We start from the raw sequence: 22,216 nt of genomic DNA, 5'->3' as shown, positions 1-22,216 counted from the left end.
TACTTCAGGGACAGATAAAATCTTCTCAAGTTGTTTCTTTATTATATCGTCTGTTGAAATGATGACAGGTCCTTGTGGGCTCTCTGCTCTTACACTCAGGATGAAATGCAGTTAAGCAAACTAATATTCAGCTTTTTCCCCACAACAGAAAGACTGAGCTTGTCTAGTCCAGACATAAAAAGTTGAGGGAAAAGTAAACCAAAACCAACACAAACTTCAACAGAAAGGTAATTTCTTCACCTTGATTATGGTTTTTCCTCTCCTTACTTAGTTCCACATTGTAGGCATTTTGTAGCTTTTAAACAGAAATCTGCTATTTTTAAATGACAACTTTTTTATTACTCTCATTCTAACCTATTGTTGCTGTAATTAGCATTTAATTTTAGTATTGCTGTAAAGGATTAGAGGATGAGGAAAAGGGGGTCCTTTACTTAGTTCAGCTGATGTGTGTGAGGTTTTTTCTTTTTTTCATTGTTTGACTCTTTAATAGTCCAACAGACAGAGGGAATTAAGAAAATTATAAACTGGAAAAGTTGCCTTGGGGATCAAGACTGCATCTGAAACTACTTTATCCTTCTTTTCTAAATTCTACATATTCCAGCTTGGAGCTCAGGATGTGAACCATTCATCATAACCCTTACAGTTTTGAGGTTTCCAGAAATTAAATGCCATACCTTTATCCCCTGGCACTTCACTCCAGTGTCTGCTCCTGAAGGGAGGAAAGAGAGACTGCAGTTTTCACTGCCAATAATGAATTCTGTTCGTGATTTTGTAGCCTAAAAATAACACTACGTGGTGCTCCAGATGAGTGTTAAAACTAGATGGCCATTCCTTGGGAAGTGCTCAGGTTTATTGGGAACATGGACCAAGGAGCGAATGTGGACTGAGAAACTACAAGAGGGGCAGGTAGGAGCTGGCTGCCCTGTCCCTTTGTGGAATCCTGCTGCCATCAGAGGGAAATTTTGCGCATTGAATTTTAGGACATTAGGAGAGAATGCTGGCCCATGTCTGCTGCTTGTGCCTTGGGAAAAATCCCATCCCTGCAAACATTTATCCTTGTACCTGTATGGTGCCACATTTATCCACAGGGCACCAAATCTCTTGATACACACCCATATGCCTGAAGTGATTTTAAATGTAGGAAGCTCCCTTTTTTATCCTTGGGTTTGTGGAATTTGATTTTTAAAAAAAGTAAGACATTCTTTTAAAAAAAATAAGCGATGACAAATTTGCGAAGTCCCTGGGAGGTGTCTGTTGCTCCCAAAAAATTCTTTTTGGAAAACTTCGCCAGTCTGATGCCAGTCAGGATCTTACTTCGTCCCAAGCCACTGATAAATTGAGATTTAAAGGAAGGTATGATGATTCCCTGTCTCTTTCCTAAAGACAGATCACTGTTACTGTGGATGAGCAAATTGAAACCCACTTACTAGAATTCTGGAAAATGACCAAAAGTTCGGTTTTGGTCAAAACACAGGGGCAGCGTAGCCCTTTCATAATCCATCTTGGTGAGAGCTGTTGCACCCTGAGCCTCTCGTTGGAACTTACTGATGAGGGCACTGTAGGACAGAGCACTCCAGGAGCATCTCCTGTCATTTACAGGAGCGAGTTTTGCTTCAGAGCTGGCTCCTCACAACGTGTTTTGCTGAACACCTCGTGCCTTGGCACCCACTCAGATCTCTTGCACTGCGAGCCCATAAAAGCCTCAACACTTCTGTGCTGCAGAGCAACTCAAAGACAGAAGCTCTCTCTCTTCTGATCGGTTTTGTTGTTGTGTTTCCATGAGATTTCATTTTAACGAAAGGATTGAAGCTCAGTGAACCTCAGCAGAGAAAGCATCTGAGAAGAACATCTCTGTCCCATTCTCTGTTTAACTGATTAAACTTCCTAGGCTTACTTCTTTACGTTCTTTAGAAACACAGTCTTTTTCCTGCCTGCTATTATCTTTTGGGGCTGGTTTTTGGCCCAAATACTGCTTGAGTTGCAGAATTGTTAACATTAAATCAACTTTTCAACGTTTCAGGCACATTTTGTTTAAATACAAAGTCTACCTTTTTCCTCCAATAACAAGCTCTTGCAAAATGGCATAAAATGTCTTTGACAGTTTGGCCAGAAATTACCAGGAGAATAATTTATGATCAAAAGGCGAAATTGTCTTCACTTAACTTGAAAAAAAGTTCAGTCCTGTGTTCTGCCTGATGCATAAAACAGATTTTCACTGCAAGTATGATACACAATTTTTAATCCTGGAAAAAAGAATGAAGTTTATTGTGGATAATTTTCCTGCAGCCTCTAAATGAGAGCAGAACATAAGTTTTACCAGGCTCAGGTGCAAAGGGACAGAATCAGGGAGAGAATAAAGATCATTTATTTCAAAGATGGTTATTCAAAATCATTGAATTTAGCCTTGTCAGCCCTTTGAAATACTATATCCTTAAAGCTGATTTTTGTGGATTCTGTATGCTGGCTCTCTCCTTTCAGCTTCATTACTCATTTTAAATGTCAAAGTGTGGGGATTCCCCTCCAGAAACTGGGCAGGTGCCAAACAATGCTCCTGCAACTGAGCATCCATGGAAGGCTGGGAGTGATGATTCCTGGTGAAGGAGGAGTCAGACTCTGCTGATGGAGTGTGGAGAGGGGAAAAGTGGAAGTCAGATCTGGTGTTTTGCCCTGTAGTGCCCAGGGAGATGAAGTTCAGTGATGGACACAGGTTGGTGGGCAGGAGAATTGTCTCTGCTTATTGTAGTCAGGGCTGTGTGGAGCCTGACCCTGAAGGGTTTTGGTTGTTTCTGGCTCTGCCAGAGAAAGCAGCTGATCTGCGGGTGAAACACAACTGCCAGCACTAGAAATGCCAGTGTCCAAGGGTTGTGGTATCCTAGTATGTAGTGCTAGAACTTGGGAGGAATTGGACCTGGAAGATGAAGAGTCACCACTGGAAGGTGTCACAACCTTGGCAAAAGGCCCTGAAAGAATTAGTAAAAAGTAGGCACAAAGAACTTGCCCTGCTGCCTGTGATCCCAAAGTTGGGATAAAACGGACTGTGCTTCCATTCACACTCCTGAGCCTTGGGGTTGCTCCTGCGCTGATGCACTCTAGGGCATAGGAAGTGGTTTGCAGTGGGATACATTTGGAAAATGGGTTTTGCATTGTGACCCTTTTGTATTTGTATTTAATATTGTTGCTATGGTTGTAGTGAAGTGCAGTAATTTTTGTCTCCTAGGAACCCCAAAATCTTTTGCTTTTGCTAATGCCCTTTTTTCCTTGACATGGAAGACAATACCACGAGTGATCTTAATGTGTGCAGTTTGATAAGGAGATTTCCTGAGGAAGTAGGTGCAAGAGGCAGAATTGCTATTGTGGCTGGGCATGTTTTGTCCATTTGGCAGGTCAACATCTGGAAGACAAATATTTCAGCTGAAACCTCCTCGTAATCTTGGGGTTTGTGTCTGCTCCTTCTGCAAGTGCTACCTGCTCATTTATTAACCTCCTCTGCTGGAAACCTTACCGTGCGTTTTCACCAGGGCTTTATGGGTTCTGTGTTAAACATTTTAAATGGTGTCATTCTTCCACACAGACTTAAATCCAACAGCTCCAGAGCCCTGATAGGAGAAGGAGATGTGTGTTTTCTCTGTTAACTGGCCTGCCAAGGACAGGAGGGGTGAGGGGGAGAGAGCCCCACTCTGTGTTTGCATGGCAGGACTCCAGCGAGAGTGCAGGTGTTGTGAGAAGAGGCAATGGCAACCAGATGACATTCCTTCCCCTTGAACTCCTTCCCCATTGCTCACACTGACTGTGCGTCCAGCAGTTGCACTTGATGATCTTAAAGGTTCATTTCCAACGTAAATGATTCTGTGATACCCTTCCAACAAAACTGGAGGCTAGCATGTTGTTTGCATGTGCCTGTGTAAAATCCATGGCAGTGAAAGCTTGGGTTCCTCTAACTAGAAGATTAGGGAAGTGGAATCACTCTTGGCAACCATTGGGAAGATACTAGAAGATGGTCCAGACAGTGATTTATCCCAGCTGAGAGCTGAACTGCCTTTCTGGAGGTCCTGATGTCAGAAGAGGCCCTCAGCACTTATCTAGAGAAAGTGCCTCGAGGTAGATGGAAGGAATTGAGAGCAGCGACCCTCAATATATTGAGTAAAATATTTTATCAATTTGTGCAAATATATCCTGTTTGCATAAATGGTTCTGGAAATGCTGCTGGTCTTTTCCTCTCATACCTGTGTGTGTGGCATTAACCACGCACCCCGGGGATTTTTTTATCTCCTTTGCTAACACTGAGGAGTTTTCACATCCCTGTTTGGTAAAATGGCTCTGCATCAGCCAAGTGTGGAAAGGGCTGTGATAACGTTCAAGGTGAAACACTTGTCAGCTCTCACTTTATCCAGGAACGGATTATCTGGGCTGTGGAATAATGAGGTCATGTCTTTCCTCCACACCGCTGGCAAGAGCTTCGGATTTCACACAGGGGCAGCTGCTTACACCAAGCCTGCTCTGCTTAATGCCTTTAAAGCTACCCTGCTTCCCTGTCAGCGAGTTCTTCCCAAACTGAGGGTGTGAAACGTGCTCACACAGCCTCGTTTGCAGGGCCTGTGAGGGGGCTCCTGGTGCTTGGATCACTGTCCTGTCCCAGAGCTGGGTGGGTGGGATGCAGGAGCACAGGATGTGAGAAGTAGAGTGACCTGTACGTTGCGACTGCACTTAAAATGTAGGAATGTGGAGCAGGATCTGGTGGGTGGGTGGACCAAAGCCATGAAGCTCTTTCCAGTTGTCCCATCAGCAGCTTGTGGTCTGAATCTGCAGCTTTAATGCTGCACTGTGGCAGTGAGAGTGGCCATGGACATGGAAGATCCCTAAAGCACACAAGCTGTGGGTGTTAAAGCCTATAGGTGCTTAAGTAGATTAGCAAACAAACAAATCCTTTAATATTCTGGAATGTTTCCTCACCACCTAAGTAGGGATTATTCCACCAAGACGGCAAATTCTATCCTTCTACCTAGTGTAAATTCTGCCTTTCAGAGAGCTGTGCTCTTTTATGAGCAGTACTCTTAGGTTTTAAAAAAAGGAAAATCTGAAAGCATATTGGAAGTGTCTGTGTGGATTTCAAGAAAAGCACAAAAATGGTAAAAAGAGCTGTTAAAAATGTTCAAGACCCTGTGAAAACCTAGGTTGCTGCAGTGCTGGCAGTAGCATATGTAGGATGCTACACCACAAAGGTTGCTACAATTTTATCCTTAAAATTTGTTTTACAGAACTCCCTACCACTTTATGTACAAATATGTGACACAACTCACCCAGCAGTTTCTTCTTAGCACTGTGAAAATATTGGTTATACGGTCAGCTTTCTATCTGAAACATGCAGAAACAACCAGTTACCTTGGTCTGATTCCACTTCCAGGCTTTCATCATCTGTGATTTTGGTAAAAAGCTGCTTTTGTTAATGTGTAATGCCTCATAGTAACCGGTTACACTTTTACTACAAAGGGGTGTTTTATTTTCCCGAGGGATGAATAGTAATCAAGGATCAGCTGGTAGTGCCAAGTGCCCTGATAACACAATTGGCTGCATACAGCTTTGTTAGGCCCCTTCCTGCACTGGCTGGCTGGGAAGACTTAAGATGTTGAGAGAGCTGTTCTTTACCTACTTGGCTGTTGGGGAGCTGAATTTTGGGAACACTTTGTCTGCTGGGTGAGGAGGTAAGTGCTGGCTTCGGAGCACATGAAGCCCTTACTGATTAAGGACAGTGAGGGGAGTGTGGGAGAGGGGATAGATGGAGAAAATGCTTGAAAATAAGCATGTGAATTAGAAAAATTACCCTGGAATTCATCAATGACTGATTTTAATGTGGAAGGGGGGGGGGGGGTTGATGGAGTTGGAAGATAGGAAGTGGGAATACTGATTCTAATCAGAGTAGGGGCTGATTTGTGTTATTTTGATGCTGCTTTAGGTGAACTGAAGGAGGGCTGCAGTCACCATGGCCCTGTGGTAGGAAGTGTCTCACTGCTAAGCACAAAGTGGAATCTGGCTTTGATCTCATTAACCCCATCAGCACTGGAATAGCAGGTGTGTTTCTGGAGCTTGACTCTTTCAGGCACTTAAGGTGCATAGAAAAGTGGTAGAGATTACTTCAGGAAAAAAAAAAAGGTAAGACAAAGATCCTGCTCTTCTGATTTTTTCAGAAATTTAGTGTCCAGTAGTGGTATCAAGAGGGAGGAAGGGAATTCTGCCCCTTTTCTCAATGAGAAGAGGAGATGTTGGGGGAATAGAAATCTGAGAAGAAGTGGGGAGGAAAAGAAATTGCTAGAAAGCCTGTATGGAAAATTTCCTCCTTTCCTCTAAGTCTGCTCATTGTTTATTTTTAAACTTCACAAGAAAAAAAAATGAGATGGAGAAGAAGGAAAACCCACAGCAACAATAACAAGAAGAGCATCTTGGATGGCTTTGCACAAAGGTGGGCTTTATGTCTTACAGTCAGTTCTGTTAGGATGTGACTTAGCCTGATATTTTGAACATCCTCAATATCCTTAACAAGTGCCCTGTGCTGGATTTTAAGATGGGTTTATCCTGCTGGATTGTTTTGGGAGGAAGGGTCACAGCCACAGAAGTTGAGCCCAAGCTGTGCAGACTACTTTAAGATCTCCAACTTAAAAATAGGATATAGAAGTAAAGTTCTGTGTTAGCTCTAAAATTCTGCTGTTACATCAATTAAGGATCCCCCCTCATGACTTTGATAGTAGAGTGTTTGTGGAAGGAAAGTAATGGTGGTTATGACTTGCTGAGCCCCTCCAGTTGTAACACACTTGCCCTGTCTTAAGTGAGGGCTGGAAACAAAACTCACATCATCACCTCAGGTTTTTAATCTTTGCAAAACATAATGAACTATTTTGAAAGGGTGGTTGGAGGGTTAAGCTAGGAAGGACAAACTGGTAGTGTAATAACATCTATATTAAAAAAACCCCAACTAACCAACACAGATGTAACGTGTTATATAATCTCTGTTAAACTTGCTCTGGGAAACCCTCCAAGAGCCAATGTCAGTCTCCATTTTGTACAAGTCTGTACATAACCTTTGTAAGAATTTGTGTGAAGTTGGGTGGGGAAACAGAGAAAGACAAAGTTAGAACAGAATGTAGCCTGGCCAAAGCCTTTCTGCGATGGCGCATTCAGAGCAGGGACAGAGGGAGGTTTGCTCCTTCCTGGGCCTTCCCACCAAGCCACCCCTCGGTGCAGGTGCTATCAGCCTCTGTTAGTTGCTAACAGATACAACAATTCATTTAATGACTGCTAATAAGTAGTAGATATAACAAGATATGGGCTATGCTACAGAGCTGTTTGTTTTCCAGGACCTCAGTCACTGCCTGTCTCACCATAGATGGTGTTCACTTACCTCCCAGCAGAGAATAACTTGGAACAAAGTGGTTTCAGGCATGGTGTTTGGATACAGGGGGAAAGGTGCTGAAAACAGAGGAATTATAGTGATAAATCCTCTTGTGAAATGTGAAAGAAGCTTTTAACACTTTTCTGACAAAACATCAGTCTGACTGTATCGATCTATTCCTGCTGAGCTCTTGTCAACTTCTGTCCTTTCCACCTTCCTCCTTCCCTGGAACTACTATCCTGGTCAGCTCTTCTTGTGACACCTTTGGAAGTCATATCTCTTAACAGAGGTGTTGCTGTGCTGCTTCCTTCCCATTACCTGCCAGGAAGGATTGTTTTCCTCTACACAATTCAGCAGAGCAGCCACTGGCGCTGAAAATATTGATGGTGTGGAGGTGATTTGGAACATGGCAAGTTTCCTCAAACAAACAAGTAATGCAGTAACATTCATAAGCTTTGGCTGAGCTATCCTGCCACGAAATACACTGGGAAAATATTTTTTTCAGGCTTTTTTTCCTTTTACTCCGAGCCTAAGTTTAAAACAGAGCTGACGGACCAGCTGTCTCCTGTCTAAACTACCTTTAACAGGAACAGTAGAGCTGCTTTAGCTGTTCCTCAAGGAGCAAACAGGGAATAATTCCACATTTACTACATCTCTCACATTTACTTTGCATCTTTATAAACACAAACTAGGATACATTTGGGTATCCAAGTACCTAACAGCACAAGGAAAGAGAGATGTGATTTAGAAAATGCATGCCTTGGAAATTCTCAGCATCTCAGCCTGGTTTTCCTGACATGGTCTGTCCTTTCAACCTCTCTTTTCTTTGCCCAGGGAGGTCTGACAATGGGAATTGTCCCTTCCTGTCTTAGAAAGAACTCTCTGAGCAAATGATTCTTTCTGTGTCTTCCTGAGAAGTGCTGAGCACTTTATAGCAATTGGCACCCTGGAAAATTAAGTCTGCAGGAGTTAATGAGTCTACAGGAGTGTTTGTAATTGACTCAAAGTTGTTGTTTTTTCATGTGGCAAGTTCTAAAAAAAACAGCAGATGGTTTTGAAAGGTAATTCTTGACATGAGTCCAGCTCCAAAAATGTTGTTTTCCATTTACTTCCCATGTTTCACACTGTTTGTGTGTGATGAAATATGAGTAGCGCTACTGCTGAGCCGCTGTGCTCTTGGTAGGCTTGTGGTGAGAGATCTTTTCCATGCCTTTTCAACCATAGAAGAGTAAAAGAAAGGTGTGGTGTTGGTTTGTTTGTTTTTCCCCCTGTACAATACCTGCAGCAAAGACTCGCAATATGGTAAAATGTACTGAAAACAGGATCTTAGGTGCATAAAGGTTTAAATTTTCTGGAAATGGGACATTTTGAGGAGAATTTTAAAAGTCATGTTAGTTTGCTATGAGGACGGAGTGGTGTCTAAGTTCTAGCAGATTGATGTTTAGGTTTTGATAATTGATAATGGGTTTTGATAAATCTGCAGAGCTGAAATCCAGCCAGGTGGTGACAGCTATTTCACTACTCTGAGAGGTATGGACATAAATAATACCTGAGCAGTTGACCTCAATATCTGCTGGAGCTGAAGACAACCTTTCTTGAATACTCTGAGGTCTCTGTCTGGCCTTCCATGTAGAAAAGACTAGAACCCCGTAGGGAATTGTTATCAGGGATTTTTAAAAAAATTTTATTTAATAAACAGTACGGGGAATTGCTGCAAACACTGAGTTCAGCCAGGCAATGATGTCCATATCAGTTCTAAGCTAATATAAGACGTGTTTTCTAATTTTCAACTGGGCACACTTGGCGTTCTTATCTTTATTCAGGTGCTTCTTTTAGGCTGGATTATACTGCTGTAAATTCATGGAAAGATTGCTGTAGGCAGCAGTGCGGTCCCTCCCTTGGGAATGCTTTGGTATTACAGTGCTGCTCCAAGAAATGTCACCTTGCAGCAGCATCACTGCAGTGTTTTGGAAGGTTAGTGGGCAGGCTAATTTAGGAGGAAATTACATTTTCTGCTTTAATTTTAAAACTACCGAACTTGGGAGGCAACAGATACAGGATCCTGACTAGGGTTTGAGATACTTTAACCTGGGAATGTTTCAGTAGTAGATGTGGTTCTTGTACAGTGAAATTCTTTGGTTTCTCAAGGACAGCATTTAATTGATATGGGAAAGAAACAAGAATCACGGGAATGGTTTCAAAATGAGAGCTATTGAGGAATCTAAAAGAGGGACCACGCCCCCCACCACACACAAACACAGTTTCTGGTGTCACAACCCCCCCTGTGTTAAGTGTGTGTCTGTACATGTCCTCCTGGGTGGGAGCCAGCATGAGAGGCAGTGCAAGCTTTCCCCATGGCTTGGGTGGAACTAGAGCAGCCTGTCTCCCACCCCGATGGAAATGAGGGGGGTTTTCATCAGCAACGTGACAGTATGTGCAGGGGCATGTGTGTTTTCTGTTCTTCACTGTCAAGGGTTTTCCCAGTCCTTTTTGGTGGGAGAAATCTGGCCTTTTCAACCCAAAGGCTCTTGAGGGATAATATTTTTTACACTGTCTCCAAAATACCAAAGTCTCCTGACTTCCTCAATCTCAAAGGGAACCAAGGTTAACTTTGATTTCCCCAGGAACAGAATCCGGCCCTTGGCACTGAATATTCCTTGGCAGGTTGTTGTTGTTACTACAGATCGAAATTCCAAGATGTCACTGGCAAGCTCTTCTAGGGTACAACAAACCATATCAAACATGCAGGGGGTGTCTTGGCACTTTATACTTGAATTGCCACATGCAGAGCAGAATCTGTCAGAGAAGTAAGACCCAGAAAATAGGAAAAGGATGAAAAAATACGGGTTAATAGCAAATTATATTTTATCATTCTCTCGTTGGGATGTGGCAAAGTGACATCACTGTGGTCTTGTAGATTTGTGGTAAGAGATTTATCTTTTCAGCCATAACAGAGTAAAAGAAAGGTGTGGGGCTGTTTATTTGGTTTTTCCCCTGAGAAGTTAAAATCTGTAAATGTTGAAGTGGGTGATGCTGCGGCCAGAAATCCATGTGGCTCCTGTGGCATATTCCTTTTCCTGTATCCAGTTTCTGGTAGGAAAGCAATGACAACTGCTGAGCTATTTGAGAACTGGCTCTCTAGATACACACTTAGCACCATTTGGTAGCACACAAGTGTATGAAGGCTCAGAGGAAGAAGTTGCCATGAAAAATAATTGCCTGTTGCAAACTTCTCTTCAAGGGATCCATGGAAAAACTTCCTCCCTGTTTGCATTTGCCTGTTAAAATCTTACTGAAATGGCTTTTGATGGTAAAGCAGAACTAAGAAAGTGACAAAGATGGGAAGCTACTGCTTCCCCACAGAAGCTGCTACAGCCACGGAGGGAACCTAAACTTTGGTTGTTGACACACTGTTCTTGAGAGCGACAAGAGAGATTGTGTTCATTAGGCCAACCCCATCATTCTTGCTAAAAGCAGGCTCAGGTTTCCATGTATATTTTCAAATCAAATTAGAAACGCTGCTGCTGAGACCTCTTTCAGCTGACAGTGACAGATTGCACAACCTCATAAACAGGAGGCATTCCTGGAGCTGTGCTAACACCCGAGTCGCCACGAGTGCTTAGGTAATAGAAACATCCACAGAGCTGTGTATTTAAATTAGCAGAGAGCTTCTCCTCTTCCCCCAGTAAAGCAGCCCATTTCTGGGGAGCAGCAGAAATGGGAAGGGTTTGTGTCTGTGCGAGGAATTGTTGTCTCAGTGGATGGTAAAAGGCAGCATGCTCAGTGCTGGGACAAGAGACAAGGAGTTGCAGATAATTTATGGTAGATGGGAGTAGGTTATTATGGTATTCAGCAATATTGACAATTTTCGTTTTTCACAAAGCTGTTTATACAGGCAGATGAAGTCATATTAGCTAAAATAGTTAACAATTAATACAAAGTAATGAAGACATGGTCAAGTAGCTTATCAGAGTATCTTGTGCAAGTGCAGACAACTTGTGTAGCAGCTAAACATGAAGGCTACAGAGGCAGTTCTCCAAGGAAAATTAAGCTTGATCAGAAAACAATAACTATGGATACCTGAAGGAGAGGTGAAAAGGTACCAGTTGCCTGTGCGGCAAAGGAGTAGTGGAAAATAAAGAGACTTGCTGTGGCCTACCCTTAGGAGAGTGAAGTTTTGCCTCTGGTTACCCAAGGAAAATACCAATTTCTTTGATACAGTGCAAGAGATGGGAAAGGGAAGGTGTGTTCTCAGACTCTCGGCCTATTTTACAGACCTTGGCATTTTCTTTCTGTTTAATTTGTGGTGAATTTGGGCACAGACCAAACCCCTCTCTCTGCAGCATTTCCCCGGTGCTTTGATTCCACATTCAAATGTTCATGAGGCAGGTTCACGTCGAGGTTTGTCCCTTTGTTCTTGGAGGTTTGCCTGGCTGCCGCCTTTTACTGTCTCCTCTGCCTCTAAGAAAAACTGATGTTATCTCCTGAAGTGAAAACTGCAGGTTCTATTTGTAACTGAGGATTTCCTGTGTGCCTTTCCCCAGCCCTCGAAGTGACGGCAAGAGGGAGCGGTGCACGGGCTGCGCGTCTTCAGAGAGCTTTGAGAACAGCCCCTGCACAGGAGCTGAAGAAATCCCCAGCCACCGGTTGCCTTTGATCTCAGATAAAGGTCAACCTGTCTGGTAGAAAGTGTGATGGGAAACGCTACCACGTCAGCCTTCGCTTTCTCTTCTTTGTCCTGAAGTGATTCACTGTACCTGTCAGGGTATGCCTTCACTACGACACCCGCGGTGTTTGGCTCTTGGGACAGCTTTATTCGTCTCATGTGCCAGCTTAACCCAGGGCCGACAAGATTTCATGTGAGCTGCTGAGAAACTGCCCACTGCACTTGTTATTACAGCAGTGTTTCATAGCTGTTAGATTTTGTTGGTTTGTTGGGGTTTTTAAATCACAGAATCATTTAGGTTGGAAAAAAACCTTTAAGGTCACTGAGTCCAGCCATCAACCCAGCGCTGCCGAGTCACCGCTAAACCATGTCCCCGAGTGCCACATCTGCACACCTTTAAATCCCTCCAGAGTTAGTGACTCAACCAGCTCTCTGGGCAGCCTGTTCCAATGCCTTCAGTGAAGAAATTTTTCCTGATTCCTAATCTAAATTTCCACTGGCACAACTTGAGGCCTTTTCCTCATGCCTTGTAGTATATATATAGGCCTAGTGGTGTGTTAAAAAATTAGTTATGCTGGTCTTACCCCAACAAGTACTGAGAGTCTCTGAGACTGTTCAAGCACTGACAACTGCAAAGATCCACCTGACACAACCTCAAAGTCGCTGACACACAAAGCTTTGGGGAGCTGCATGTTCCAGTCAGTTCTCCTGACACCACGTCTGCAAGATCATCACTGGTGGGGGAAGTACCTGACTTACACATGCTGCAGGCAAGACTGGCACAACAATTTGGCTAATAATTTTGTTATAAATGCTAATGGAGGGAGGTGTTTAATTGCCTTTGAATTCCTCTGTAACTTTAGAAATGTTGTTGCAGCTGTGAAGATTAGTTATGAAGTGACAAGTAACTTGCATAAAGGGAAATACTTTCTCTGCTGAGTCTCCTCAAAGCCATGTTGGCTTTGTGACTGGGGCTGAGTGTGTGTCCTCCTTCTGGATTGGGATTTGTGCCCTAGCAAGGGCTAAGAGATGCTGCTTAGGGTGAAACAGAATAATATTCTCAGGTGGGGTGCACCATGGAAGTAGTTGTTACTGATAGTGGGAGGATCAGAGTTTATCCAGTGCATCTTTACAAAGGTCAGTTAAGGCACCTAGAGAAAAAAGTTGCTTCTAGGTGTGGCTAAGGAAGAAAACCAAACAAAAAGCTAAGGACTTGCTTTTATTCTGTCCAGTCCACCTTTTGGCACTCTGAGGCTGCCATGAGGGGGAAGTAGCATCTGACTGCAGAAGGTGGGGATAATTTCCAGTATGTGATCCTCAAAGTGAAAATGGAAACAGGGGTTGGATCACTGCTCTTGGCCATCAGTCAGTCTCTTGAACACCATTCTGACAGGTTTTTCAGAAGGATTTACTTCAGACGTAGAGGGCTGGTCTCTCTTGACCTATTGGCAGTTGGGGCACCTCTAGATGATGGTTTGGAGATGAAAAATAACTTGGTTGCATCGGATTCCTGCCTGTCACTCCTCAAGGTCGTGCCAGGATGTACCCATAAGTGCCAGTTTATTCTCCAGGATGTACCTCTCCTTTTTCTAATCAGAACTTCTCACTGCTATCATTTCCAGGAATAATCTGATGAGATGGGCTTGTGTGAGGTGCGGAAATGTTTGCTTGAGCCTGTGGAGAGCCTTTGGATATCACTGGAGCGTTTTCCCTTCTTTCATTGAAGTATTCATTCAGGTGCCAGGTGATAGTAAACACCTGCCTGTACTCCTGGTTATTTGACTGACCCATTAAAGCCCAGTATTATGTTTCTAAAATCAAGCTCTTACACTTGGCATAGTTTTTTAAGGTGGTACTGGCTTTAGAGATGAGAAAGGAGAGGTATTGAGGTGTTTTTATGGTAATATCCTAAGAAAAATGCATACAGACTTCTGTGAGAACATAGTCAATTGGTAAATGTGTTTTTCAGTGGTGGAAGAGAGCCCTGCTACCACCAAAGGCTCCGAGGTGAACTTGCACCACTAAGACTACTCTGCAGGAATTTTGGTTTTTTTTCATTTTCTTAGTAATTTTGGTTCTTCAGTTGGGTTTTTTGTTCATTTGAACTCTTACAGGTTCCAAGGTTTTCAGAGGGATTTCACTGAAAATGGTTTTTTTGATTTGTGCTCGAGGTGTGCCTAAGAATGCTTTTGGTGGACTACCACATTTTCTAAATCCCCCAGCAATATTAATGCTGAATTGGAGTATTTTTATTCCACACCAAGGATTTTTATGCCATTGTTTGTCCTTTGAGCCTCTGTCATTGGAAGATGGTATTTAGGGTTTGTCTGTATCAGCAATCTGTTAATTACAAACTCAGAAGTATTAGAAGTCATATTACCACTAGTACTATATTCTAGTATTCAGTATAGAACCTCTAATGCACACAAATTTTATTTCATAGAGAAGTAGGTGGTTCAGGTAAAGGTTTCGCATAGTGATGAAAATTTCAAAAATGCAGTTTAGGTGATTTCTTTCCAAGCTCAGTGAAGTTTAATGAAAAACAACTGTGCTACATCCACGAGTGTGGTGCACAGACTGTCATCGAGCACCACCTTTGTGCTGGTGTGTTCCTGTTTGTTGGGATTGTTTGCTTTTGGATGAATGTTCCTGCTAAGCAGCTCCACGCATTCTTAGCACATACTTTTCTTTGGGGCAAAAGGTGGGAGAATATGGGGTTTTTGTGAAAGGGATTGTTAGTATGTTTCAGATAAACTTAGGGCTGCAGTGGTGTTTAACCAAGTACTGGAAGTCTCAACCATTCCAACACTTTGTATGTTGTTAGGAAATAATTCTCAGAATTTTGATGTGCTTTACATCACTTTCCCATGTTCTTTTGGTGGCCTGTTAAAATACTCCACTCAGTGAAAAAAAATCAAACCAAAACACTCCCTCCCCCCCCTCCCCCCACCCCCCCCCCGCTCCCCAAAACATACGTCGAAGATAATATCTGGCCATAAAACTACTGGCTTGGAAAGCATCCCTGTATCTCTTTGGCACCACGGCAGAGATGCAGTGATGGGCTTTGGATGGGATCTTGCCGAGGCAGGACTGGAAAGGCGGGAGAGAGACAACCGGGTCAATACCCCGTATCATCTCTTGATGCTGCAGTGCCAGCCGTAAAAGGGTGGGAAGAGCCGCTTCCTATCTGATGGCAGGGTGACAAGAGTGAATGCTTCCCGAGGTCCTCAGCTGCCTCTGCAATAGGCTTGAAAGAAGCAGAAAATATCCTGTGAATATAAACGAAGGGCTGTTCCATCTGGCTTGAAAGGCGCTGATGGTAAAAGAGAAGAATCTCTCTCTAACGCTGTCAAAAGGAGCGTGGCAGAACTCAGCCCTTCAGCAGAGTCCCGTGTCCGGCGGTGCCGCGGCAGCAGCGCGGCCCCGGCTCTGCCCTCCCGGCCGAGCGCAGGCAGCGTGTGCGGACCGGGCACCTTCGAGCTCCGCCGGGCCGAGCCCCCGGAGCGCTCCCTCTGCCGGCGGGGCCGCGAGGAGCCGTGCCCGCGGCCGGAGAGGAGCAGGTTCTCCCTCCCTCCCGCCCTCCTTCCCCGCCGGCCCGCGGGAGCGGCGGTGCCCGCGCGGGAGCGGCTCCCGGCGGGAGGGCGGGGAATCCACGCCGGGATTTCGGAGGCACACTGACATCAGGGGGGCGCGGCCGGCGGCGGGCGGGGGCTGCGCGCTGAAAGGCGGCGGGGCGCGGCCCGAGTCACTCCGGAACGGCGGCGGGGCAGCGCGGAGCGGCTGCCGGCACTGCCCGGGCTGGATCCGTGCCGCCAATGTGCCGCGGGAGGCGGGCGCTCACCCCGGCCGTAGGTAAGCCCGGGCGGCGCTCGCCGCGCCGCACACACCCCTCCCGCCGGGTCAGGTGCGGGCGGGCGGCCGGGGCTCCCCGCGCCGCGCTGGGGGCGGCCGCGCTGCGAGGCGTGCGGGCGGTGCGGGCGAGCCGCGCTCGCTGCTCTGCGGGGCAGCGGGCGGGAGAGCCGGGTCTCGGCTTCCCGGGCCAGCAGCACTGAGCTGGGCGCGATTCGCTGCTCATAGAGACTCTCCGGGTCGGTGCTCGCCCGTCCCGCCCGACGCAGGGTCTCCGGCGCCTCGGAGCCTTGCGCGACCCTCTCGAGCCTGCGGAGACCTCGGTGCCAGACTGCGGCGTGCGGGGCCACCTCTCCCCGCCGCGTCCTGCCCTTGCCCCGAGCCTGTCACTCGGCCCCCGGCAGCGACAGCCAGCACATGGCTGTGTGCGGGGAGCTCGCAGGGCCATTGCATTGCGCTCCCTCTCGCTTCGTTCGCAGTTCGCTGAGCTCTGCCTGGAGAGCCAGAGCCGCTTCGTGATTGCTTTAAAAAGAAAATAAAACAAAAAATCAAAACGAAAAACAAAAAAAACCCGACCAAATCTTTCGCACGAGAGGTTGTGGTTGCACTTTGCCAGACGGGACTTGCGGCAAGGACCATGCGGTGAAGCCGAGCGCTGGAGCGGGACCGCAGCCCTGCACTCTGCGATCGCAAAGGGAAATAACAGACAACCGGAGCAGGAGCCGCGCACCCGCCGCCTGTTCCCGGAGACCTGCATCGCAACAGCCCCGCTGCCTGCCACAGCCTGCAGCCGCCTGAGGCTCGATCCAGGCACTCCGCTTTGCAGGAAAGGCTGGATTTCCTCCCCGTCGCCTCCGGACCGAGAGAGCCGCGGCCGAAGGAGAGCGCCGCTTCCCCGGGCGGCCCGGCCCGCTGCATGCTGACCCCCGGGAGAGGGGGGCTGCGGTGAGCAGCAGAGCGGGGCTTTCCTCCGCTGGCCCAGTAGGACGTGAAGATCGGCGACCGAGAGCTGTTCGGGGACGAGGAGCGCAGCCCGCCGGGCTTCCCCGCCCCGGGGTCCGGGAGGGCGAGGAGCCGGGGCCCCGCCGCCCCCCGCCCGCTGGATTTGCCGTTCCCCGTGGCTCCCTGCACATCAGTAAGTTGGGACCCGCCGTGCGCTCACACCGGGGCCGGCGCTGCCGCGGCGAGCAGGTGCCGCGGGGCGCTGCGGCGCCCGCCCGGCGAGGGGCGGCCCCGACCACCGTCCCACCGCCCCTCTCCCGGAATGGAGGCACTGGGCTGCTGCGGGAAGGCTCGCTGGGGACCGCGACCGGCTGCAAACGAGCAGAACGTCAAAAGCACCCCCCAATGCTCCTCGCAGGTGGGGGCCAGAGGGGCTGAGGTGGGGGGTGCCTGGTGCGGGGAAGCCCCGGGGCTGAGCGGCCGCTCGGCTGCTTTAAGTGCCGGGCAGTCCGCCCTCCAGAGGCAGTGCCGGGCTGAGATCTGCCTTCCCCTGTGGAAAAGGGAGAGAAGGAGGGAAAGGAAAAAAAAAAAAAAAATCCATGTTTTCATTCATAACTTTTTTTCTACCCTTTTTCCCCTCCTCTTCCTTCCTCTCCGTCAGCGCCGTGATCCGCTCCGCTCCGCTCCGCTCGGGGCGCAGAGAGCGCCGCGCCGCCGCTGCCCGCCTGGGGGCCGCGGGGAGCGGGGCGGGACGGAGGGGCTGGCGGCGTGTCCGAGCGGGTGTGGAGAAGGGGAGGGAAGCGGGATCCCACCCCCGAGGTGCGGTGAGGGAGCGCAGCCCCGGCTGCAGAACCGTGAGGGCTCTCGCCGCCTGCGCCGTACGTTATTTTATTATTTTGTTTTACTCGTTTTTATTTTATTGTCCGGGGGGAAGCAGTTTTCGAGCGATCTGCGCGGGGGTGGAGGTGGCTGGTTCAACTCTCGCCCCGGTCTGCAGCTGGGCTTGTCAGTCTGCGCCGCGTTGATGTTGCGCTTTCCCCCCAAAGATGGCACTGGATGTCTTTCGCATTTTCTTGCGATATTGTTTTCCATCCCCTAGGGAGCCCAGCTCCTGGCTGGTACAGCTGTAAATCTTTCCCTTTTCGCATTCATTCACCCTTGGCCTGTTGTGGATTTGTATTCAGTGCTCGTGAAGAAGGCAGCTTGTTGTGTGGGGTAGAAGAAAATTCTTTGCTGGAGGTGGTGGGGCACTGGCACAGGAAAAAGCTGTGGATGCCCTATTTCTGGAAGTGTCCAAGACCAGGTGGGATGGGGCTCTGAGCAACTTGTTCTAGTGGAAAGTGTCCCTGCCCATGGCCGGGGGCTTTGGAACTGCGTGGTCTTTAAGGTCCCTTCCCAACCAAACCCTTCTGTGATTCTATTCTGTGAATTAGAAGTGAGAGTGTCTGGGTTTCTATTTAATCGGGTGACCACAAAGCCCACACAGGTGATGTTCAATGTAAAATGAAATCTTTGACTACTGGATGAGGACAAAGACTTTGTGTCCCGGCAGAAGCTGTCACTTTCTGCCCATGGTGACTGCCTGTTAGGAGAAACCTTTCCTCTTCTTGTTCTTTCTGTGCTTCCACACCACAGTGCCGTTTTCTCCCTGGAGTGGGGAACAGCTCCATGCCGGCTGTGGTAGGCAAGAGTTTTGGAAATGCTTGATAGCACTTACCTTTCTCTGCTTTCAGGTAAACACTTATGGCATCTCGGGGGGGATGAAAAAGGGACTTTCCTTCAGCTGACAGTAAAGAAAAGCGATTTGTTGTCTTGGTTCCCTGCATAAATGTGGCACCTAGATACTCAGCTACATTTTTGTGTAGGTACAGAACTGTCACTGCAGTTTTCTCAGTCAGTGTTGCAATCTTCATGTCCCTAGCTAGGAAGGGGATGGAAATATGTAACATCTCTACTATTCTCCTACTATTTAAAAGATAGACTAGCAGATGTTCTGTTTATTTGAGAAGCTTTTAATCTGTCTTGTGAAAATGGATTTGTTCTCTGTTTGTGTTTTGAGGTTGTTGAGGGGTTTTTATCTGCTCTTAACATTTTCATGAATCCTCAGGTACTTTTTGTCTGACACCTAGTTCATCTAAGCCTTTTCTACCCCATTTTTCTTTCACACTCTGGCCTGTGGTCAGGAAACATTTGAAAGCAGGTTGTTTGCACCCTTGCTTTAATCTTATGAAGGAGCATATTAGATTTGTAGGCTGAGTTACTTTCTCATAGAAAATGTCTTGGCCACTTGACAGCACTTAGTTCAGGACTCTGTAATGCACATACGTCACTTTAAGAGGGAGACTTTCCAAGCACACTAGGAAGCAAGTCTGTGGAGCTTTCTGATGCTGCAGATTCAGACAGAAGAGTGAGAACTGGGCATGTTCCTCACTCTGCCATACGGAACATGAACGTGGTGGTGTTCCTGGCTGTTTCCAGCTCAGTTTCGGGGGCGTTCAGAATTGCTGTTGCTAGAGACAGATGTTGAGTTCAGTAGCAAGGGAGAGGCACTTCCCATGGCATGCCAAGTAAGCGTACAAGTTAATACTGGATTTTTTTTTCAATTTTTTTTTTTAATGGCATGGGGTCTCCTTTGCATTCCTCATCTATGATGCCATACCCAGACTCTCCCCATTACTGGACTTTGGCCAGATCCTCATCATTGCTGTAATCCCCTGCTGAAAGTGATCAGTACCAGGTGGCTGGGGCAGTTTGGGCTTTGCCAGATCACTTCTGTTTTCAGAAAGTATCCCATGCTTTATCCCTCTGCTGCCCTTGATCTCGTGTGTATATGTACACATGCAGTGTTTATTTACACCTTCTGTCTCCTTTCTTATTTTAGGATTTCAGATGCATGCCAGGTTCCTGCTGAATGCCAGCAGCAGAGATCACTACAGATGGAGCCCCAAAGTCAGCATGGCAGTGGCGGTTCCCTGGTGGTGATTCAGCAGCCCTCCCTGGACAGCCGGCAGCGCTTGGACTATGACAGGGAGAGCCAGCCCACGACCATCTTGTCACTGGACCAGATCAAGGCCATCAGGGGCAGCAACGAATACACCGAAGGACCGTCTGTGGTGAAAAAATCGGGTCCGCGGACGGCACCGAGGCAGGAGAAGCATGAAAGGACTCATGAGATTATACCAATTAATGTGAATAATAACTACGAACACAGGCCCGGCCATGCGGGGCACGTGGCACATCAGCATAATGCCAGGGCTCCCGTACTGAGCCGATCGACCAGCACGGGGAGCGCGGCCAGCTCCGGCAGCAACAGCAGCGCCTCCTCGGAGCAAGGGCTGCTGGGGCGCTCGCCGCCGTCCCGGCCGGGCTCCGGCCACAGATCCGATCGGACAATCCGCGCGCAGCCCAAGCAGTCGGCCCTGATCGTGGACGATCTGAAGGGGCCTTTGAAAGAGGACTTGACGCAGCACAAGTTTATCTGCGAGCAGTGCGGGAAGTGCAAGTGCGGGGAGTGCACGGCGCCGCGGGCCCTGCCCTCCTGCCTGGCCTGCAACCGGCAGTGCCTGTGCTCGGCCGAGAGCATGGTGGAGTACGGCACCTGCATGTGCCTGGTCAAAGGGATCTTCTACCACTGTTCCAACGACGATGAAGGGGACTCGTACGCGGATAATCCCTGCTCCTGCTCCCAGTCACACTGCTGTTCTAGGTACCTGTGCATGGGAGCCATGTCCTTGTTCCTGCCTTGCTTGCTCTGCTACCCTCCGGCCAAAGGATGCCTAAAACTCTGCCGGGGGTGCTACGACCGCGTCAATCGTCCGGGGTGCCGGTGCAAGAACTCCAACACGGTCTATTGTAAACTGGAGAGCTGCCCCTCCCGGGGTCAGGGCAAGCCCTCATGATTTTGGGAGGGAGGTTTTCTTCCTCCAACTTCAGTTTTTCAGGTTGTAGCTGATTTTTTTTTCCCCTCTCCATCTTTTCTTCTTCCCCCCTCCTCTCCCATTTTGGGAGGACTGTTCTTTTCCTTTCTGTCTCCCCAGCTTCAGATACATGAGTTCTCCCCCTTGCATCTTTGCTCTCCTCCTCCTACTGACTTGGCTGAGTGTGGAGCATTTCACGCAGTCGTTGCTGCTCTTTGGTAAGTGTGGACCTGGTATCTGCACCTGCCGCTCTCTTGGGCAGGGTCTTTGAGGTTGTAACTGAACCACTCCTGAAAGAGACAGTCAGGGCTCACTGGGCTCTTGAAGCTTCTTGCTCTGTGAATATCTTCCCAAAGATGTTTTTTTTTGTTGTTGTTCTCAGCATTTTATGGGTTTTTTCCTTAACCTCCCAGGTGCCAAGGAAGAATTACTTTCCTGAGTGAGCTGGATTGTGAACTAACTTTTTGTGTGTGTTCTTTCTGGAGAGGGATGTAAAATAAAGGCTTCACCAAATGAAAGGCCTGACTCTTCTATAGGCAGCCTGCTTCTTTTTGCATCTTTTTTTTCCCCCCTCTCTTTTTGTCTTAACTTTTGGAACGCTCTCAGACCTGAGAATTGCCCTGCCTCCTCTTTTTTTTCTTTTTAAATTACATTTTCAATATAACTTCAGTTTTTGCTACACTATGTAGATCTTCACATTGGAGACATTGTGGCTGCAACATACTCATTTGTTTCCTTTGCTGTCCAATCTTTGAAGGATATTGCTCACTCCACCCTCCTAATCCTGTTTTTATAGTCTGTCAGTATCAGTTGATATTAAAGTTGGTGGTGTTCATATATCCAAACGGCCTTCAGGTGTCATTGAGTCACCTAAATGTTCTTGAATCCTTCAAGTCTCTTGTGATCCTTTGGCTTAGTGAGTTTAGCTCTGCTCTGTGCTTTATAATTTTATTCTGTCCCTGTTTTATTGCCTTAGCCACAAATTGTGGTCCTTTTTTGTATATTTTATGTATAAAACACAAAGTTGAATCCCAACTATTTTTAAGACAAAAGTCTGTTAAAACTTTTTTTATTGTAAAGAATATTTATTATGTGAATCTCTATTATTTTATGATATTTATTGCAAAAGACTTCAAAAATGTACTCATGTCTGAATATAACAAAATATCAATACTTAACGAAATAAGGATGACACGAAGAAAGTACATATGTTAACTATAATGCAGAAAATATATTAATTAATGAACATGGCTCTGGAGTTCTTTTGTTACAATGACAGCTTGTGAGCTACATGTGTGTATTGCTGGGCTGTCCCTCCGTCAGGTCTGTCAGGTGGCAAATAACCTCCTATTGATACTTCAAAGCCACTAGTCTGTGCTCTAGTTTAGTTTACTTAATTTTAAGTTTAAGCCAACTATATATCAAGTAAGTTTTTGCTATGGGATGTTTAATACAATTGAA

General features: G+C 46.9%; 1 protein-coding gene across 10 annotated transcripts; it reads left to right on the top strand.

Annotated features, from left to right (window-relative positions):
* The first annotated feature begins 21 nt into the window (after nt 1-21).
* Nucleotides 22-22,006, top strand: SPRY1 (sprouty RTK signaling antagonist 1). Of its 10 annotated transcripts, none has more exons than XM_032109164.1 (4): nt 15,811-15,899; nt 16,513-17,031; nt 18,572-18,699; nt 19,720-22,006. In XM_032109164.1, the coding sequence occupies exon 4, from the start codon at nt 19,775-19,777 to the stop codon at nt 20,735-20,737; it is 963 nt and encodes a 320-aa protein (XP_031965055.1). In that variant the 5' UTR covers nt 15,811-15,899; nt 16,513-17,031; nt 18,572-18,699; nt 19,720-19,774; the 3' UTR covers nt 20,738-22,006. The 10 variants fall into 10 exon arrangements, with proteins under 10 accessions (XP_031965059.1, XP_031965052.1, XP_031965050.1 ...); XM_032109165.1 differs by having other exon boundaries at nt 18,572-18,703; XM_032109163.1 differs by lacking the exon at nt 18,572-18,699.
* The last annotated feature ends 210 nt before the right edge of the window (nt 22,007-22,216 follow it).

Source organism: Corvus moneduloides, chromosome 5 (assembly GCF_009650955.1).
Source record: "Corvus moneduloides isolate bCorMon1 chromosome 5, bCorMon1.pri, whole genome shotgun sequence".
Taxonomy (NCBI): Eukaryota; Metazoa; Chordata; class Aves; order Passeriformes; family Corvidae; genus Corvus; species Corvus moneduloides.
Note: the sequence above shows the minus strand (reverse complement) of the source record. Positions and strands in the feature narration are given on the sequence as shown.